This window comes from Lichenostomus cassidix, chromosome 8, assembly GCF_008360975.1.
Source record: "Lichenostomus cassidix isolate B80296 chromosome 8, HeHo_3.0, whole genome shotgun sequence".
Taxonomy (NCBI): domain Eukaryota; kingdom Metazoa; phylum Chordata; class Aves; order Passeriformes; family Meliphagidae; genus Lichenostomus; species Lichenostomus cassidix.
The window spans coordinates 22,868,676-22,874,108 of record NC_139489.1 but is presented as its reverse complement, the minus strand read 5'-3'; the positions used below and the strand labels follow the sequence as shown (position 1 = coordinate 22,874,108).

At 45.6% G+C, this 5,433-nt stretch overlaps 1 protein-coding gene across 1 annotated transcript; it reads left to right on the top strand.

The window, feature by feature from the left end:
* The first annotated feature begins 216 nt into the window (after positions 1 to 216).
* RGS2 (regulator of G protein signaling 2) lies at positions 217 to 3,155 on the top strand. The gene is made up of 5 exons (XM_085068355.1): positions 217 to 379; positions 512 to 613; positions 715 to 776; positions 1,630 to 1,796; positions 2,183 to 3,155. The coding sequence occupies exons 1-5, from the start codon at positions 270 to 272 to the stop codon at positions 2,375 to 2,377; spliced, it is 636 nt and encodes a 211-aa protein (XP_084924481.1). The 5' UTR covers positions 217 to 269; the 3' UTR covers positions 2,378 to 3,155.
* The last annotated feature ends 2,278 nt before the right edge of the window (positions 3,156 to 5,433 follow it).

Below are 5,433 nucleotides of genomic sequence, written 5' to 3'. Positions count from 1 at the left end.
AAGCCAACCCTTTGCCGGTGTGACACGCCAACAGATTTCCAAGAAGTAAGGGAAAAAAAAAAACAAACTAAAGGGGGAAAAGAGCCGTGATGCCGGGGGGAGGCAAGCTTGTCTCCAGTGGGAAAGGCAGGCAGGCGTGCGTGCTCGGTGCCGCCCAGCCCAGCCCAGCCCGTCCCGCCCCTTGCGGTCCCGCCCGGCCGCGGGGCTATAAGAGCGGCAGCGCTCGCTGCGGGCTCAGCACAGCACGGCACGGCACAGCACAGGTCGAGATGCAGAGCGCGCTGTTCCTGGCGGTGCGGCACGGCGGGCGCACGGAGCGGGGCAGCCGCCGCCGCAGCGAGCCCGAGGAGGCCGACAAGGGCAGGATGAAGAGAACCATGTGAGTCCCCCCCCGTTTCGCTTGCCTTCGGGGGCTATGGGTGACTCCTGCTGCGGGAGCCGCCTCGAGGAAAGCGCTGCTGGCTCTGCGAGCCGTCGTTTTTAACGAGCATCTCCCTCTTCTTTCTTGCAGCATTAAAGATTGGAAAACGAGACTGAGCTACTTCCTGCAGAACTCTTCCAACTCTAATAAAAGGAAATCTAAGAAGGCAGGGAAACACCGCAACTACTTCAGGTGAGTTATGAGAAAGGGACTTTGTTTAAATAACTCAAGTGTTCTACAAAAGCAGTAAAGCTGGAGCGGTATAGTCTGATGTTCTCCCTCTCTTTCTGCAGACCTTCCCCTGAAGAAGCCCAGCTGTGGTCAGAAGCCTTTGATGAACTTCTTGCTAACAAATGTAAGTTTGTCTTCAAAAAGTAACATTTGGGAGCAAAGGGATGGAGAAGTTTATAGTCTGTAAGAGTTTTCTTCCATGTCAGCATTGTACCTCTCATGTAAAGAGCTTTGATTCTGGTTCTGTAACTTAAATGTTTTTAACAGTTCAAAGCCAAAATACATAGAATTTTTTTTTTAATTGCAAACTAATAGCAGAACAGAGAACACATCATTGTAGTAGATTTTTTTTTCCCCCATAACCCTTGTAGCTAAAATCATACCTATCAGCTTGGCTTTGCCAAGTGGAAAAAGGGCATTTGCTCCTCTGAGCTCACTGCATAACCAAGACAAATGCTTTCCAGTAATGTGGGAAGGATTCTGCACCACAGGTTCAGTGATCTCAGGGTTTTACTGTAGCTCTGCAAGAAGCAGCATTCAACAGCAAAGCAAAAAGACAAATAATACTACTGTTTGCTCTTTGAGCTTGAGTCATCCTTTCCATTGAAAAAATATTCCAGAGTACTGTAGCAGTCACATTTACTGCAGTGTAAAGGTTAACAGAGGAGATCTTATCTAGATAAGTGGGTATTTTAGTGTATTCACAGGCATCACAGGAGGAAATGTATCAACTAGAAATGGTTTCAATTTTTGTGTTTGCCTAAGAAATGGCAAACTCAAAGTGAAACCTGCCAAACCATTAAAGCATTAACTTACTTGCAAATACAAATTATGGAAATTTTTTATTGCCATGATATCGCTGAAAATAACAGACCTACAGCAAAACATTTTGGTAGAAACTGATGTGACCAATAGATAAAATCAAGATTCTCGAAATAGTTAATTGAGTTTTGCTTTTTTTTTCCCCCTTTCCCTAGATGGCCTTGCTGCTTTCCGAGCTTTCCTGAAGTCCGAATTCTGTGAAGAGAACATAGAGTTCTGGTTGGCCTGTGAGGACTTCAAGAAGACAAAGTCCCCCCAGAAGCTGACATCGAAAGCAAAGAAAATCTACAATGACTTCATTGAAAAGGAGGCTCCCAAAGAGGTAAAGAAAACCTGGTCAAACATAAATGCTCTGTTGTATGAGTTCTTGCAGCCGTTATTTCTTTGAACTCATGTTAAGATGCACACATCAAACTGCATTGTACATGCCTCACTGTTAATGTCTGGGTCTGAATGCAACTGCCTTTTCATCAGCCTGGAAAATGGCACAAGCAGTGGTGCAGAGATTTTGAATTTTAACTGAGAAAAGACATACCTGAATTACTTCTAGTTTTGTGTAAAAGAAGAATTTTCTTAAAGAAAATTCTCCATTAATTTAACCCCACAGTGACAGGATCTTCCCTTTTTTACCTCTTCAGAAGTTATGCTGTATATTACACTTTGTTGAATTCAGTTCTCAATAGTAATGTCCCTCTTTCTGTATTTCAGATAAACATAGACTTCCAGACCAAGAACATGATTGCACAGAACATTCAGGAAGCCACCCACACCTGCTTCAGCGCGGCACAGAAGAGAGTTTACAGCTTGATGGAGAATAACTCCTACCCGCGGTTTTTGGAATCTGAATTCTACCAGGAACTGTGCAAGAAGACACCTATCAGCAGAACAGCCCAGGGGACATGAGTGAGGCAGAGGAGCGAGAAGCAGCCCCTGGGCTGGTGAGGAAGCCAAGCCACAGCTCATGAGCAGCATCCTGCCCCAAAAGGCTGAGGCACTGAGCACTCAGTCTGTTTGCCACCTACAAGGACAATCACTGACTTTGGTGCAGAGCTGCTGGCCCTGAGTGACGCTGTTGGAGGTTGTTCAGGGTGATGGCAGGAGAGTGCCAGCCAGCTGCAGGCACTGCCCTTCTCTGCCTGAGAGTGCTTTAGACTGCAGCATGCTGTGCAGGAGCCCTTCTGTCCCAGCTGAGGAGCGATGCTGCAGGTCCAGACAGAGCCTCCTTCTTGGGAACAGAAGCTGCTCTCTGCACTCGGGCACTGCTGGGAACTTGACTAATTGGTTGCCTATTTATTTTTCCTAAACATTGCCTGGCGTTTCTGTTGTGGGTGGCTCGGGGTGCTCACACCGGTTCTGTTACTGCCTCGAGCTGCCAAGAGCTGCGCTGGGTTTCTGTGCAACCTCCTCACAGTACCAGCCCTGTGAAGGGAGGAAGGGATAGAATAACTCAGTTCCCAGAGGAACAGGTTCTGCAGCTAAAGCATGCAGGGCTGGGTTGTCAGCAGGGCTGCGTGGGGCCAGACTGAGGGCAGAACTTGGCCAAGGCGAACAGGAGCTGTATAGTATTATATTTATATGTGGATAATGATTGTGTTGAATGCTGCAATGTCATCATTCTGTCTTGAAGACAGCAAGCTTCAGTGAAGTTTTATTGTTTTTAATAAACTATTTTGATACAAAACTTCTTTTGTTGCCTAATTTGTGTTGTACACAGAGATACACACTGTGGGCACTGGACTCCACAGTGTGGGGACTGTGGGTCCTGGGTGAGACCTTAACGGGGCTAATTTTAAAGCAGTTAGTTCTCAATCTGTGAAGTGACTTTTTTTGGGGGGGGAGGTTTCAATAGAATAAAAACCTTCAGAGCTTGAAAGCTTAACAGGGAGACATGTTCAACCATATCCTCTGTCTCAACATGTCTGAAACCAATCTCTAAGGCAGTACAAGGCATGCACGCAGCTCCACACAATGACAGATCAAACAACGCGGCAGTGCTGCTGCAGGTCACAGGATGCCATTAGGATCCTGCCCAAGACCTCTGCTTCAGAAAGGGTTTAGGACGACTTTAGCATCAGGCTGCAAAACCTGTGCATAGTCAGGACAGGCAGTAGGACCATAAAGGCATTTCACTCCCAACTAAATGGCAGTTTACTGGGGGAAAGTTACTGGTCATTGTTATTCCATGATTTTTAAATTTTTTTTTTAATCTCAAACCAGTCCCTAGTTAGCTTTGTGGCACCTGCATTTCAGATCTTCTAACATCCTGGCTCCAGCTATTTTGACTCCAATGCTCAGTTCACAGCTTTAATTGCTTAGTTCACGTATATCCACAGCAGACACTTCTATAACAGCCCACTCTTCCAAGCATCCAGAAAATTCTAACTATAGGAGTTTCTACTTCAATAACACATCCAAAAGCAAATTCTTCAGGTCTGTATATATACATTGCAGGAGGGGAGCCCACAAGAAAGACAGAGAGGGACTTTTTAGAAGAGCATGGAGTGAGAGGAAAGAGGGGAATGGATTCAAACAGAGAGTAGGTTAGATTAAATATTAGGAAGAAGTTCTTTGCTGTGAGGGTGGTGAGACAACTGGACCAGGTTGCCCAGAGAAGCTGTGGATGCTCCATCCCTGGAAGTGTTCAAGGCCAGGTTGGACAGGGCTTTCAGCAACCTGGGATAGTGAAAGTTTCCCTGCCCAGAGTAGCAGGGCTGGAACTAGGTCATCTTTAAGGTTCCTTCCAACCCAAATCATTCTATGATTATATGAGGATTCTATGTACAGCAGAGTGCAGACATTCATACATATAGGAATACATATCTGTTACACTGACTCTATGCACAGAAATTAATTTGGTACAGTCCCCACCTGGCCATAGCCCCATTTGTGGGGCTGTGAGAGCTGCCTCTCATGCAGCTACATTTGCTGATCAGTTAAATGCACAAAAAGCAAGCACAAGAAAAACTCAGCCCAACAATTTCCTGCAACAGAGGTTTTTTACTAACAAGGAAAACCAGATTTGAGCTGATAATTGCTTTTGTAATATAAAAAATAATAAAAATAGCTAGAAGCATACCTATTAAAGGCTCTCACCTGGGGCAGGAATAATTCCATTAAGCTTCAGCTGTGCCCATTTGGGATGTGGTAATTAACCACTGCTGGTGTCTGGTTTTAAGGGAAGAAATATTTCTAGTTTCAGCAGGTGCCTGAACTACTTAAAGCACAGTATGTAGGGGAAATTAAGTGGGGCTGTTAGGCCTGGCATCCCTGCCTGAGGCTGCCCTGGAGTACTGTAAAATTGGAATCATGAACATTGAGCTTTAGGAAGGCCATGCAGGCAGCTCTGCAGCTGCCACAGAGTGAGCCACCAGGGTGGTAAAGCAGCCAAGCCCTACTGAGTCCCTGACACAGTCTGTCTGCAGCACCAGAGAGTCCTGGCTCCAAGGCCAAGTTGTGCAGCAAAACACCCTGGTCTATCAACAGCAAAAAAAAAAAAAAACCAACAAAAACCCAAAAAAACCCAAACGAAACAAAAAAAGAAAGAAAAAGACACAAAACCCCCCAATCTTTTTAGTATAATACAAAACACAACATTCCTTCCAATTGCTGCTTTTCCATTTTTAATCAGAGCCCTGTTTTCCCAACTGCTAGGAGTAAGGTCCATCAGAAAAAAGATGCTACAGGCACATTGGGAGTGCTGCAACCCAAGAGATTGCTATGAACATTTCCTGGGGAAATAAAACCTCAACAATTGCTTTAAGAGATGCTGGTTCTGATCTCTGGGCAGTCTTACAGCTGCAGTTAAAATTGGTACTCTGCTATCAGTATCCAATGGCAACAACTAATAAACTGCTCCTTCCTCCAGAGCCCATCCACATTCACACACACCCTTGTCCCACTGGGCTGCCACAGCCAAACACACCACCATGCCAGGGAAAGGACTGGCATGGGAACGGCTG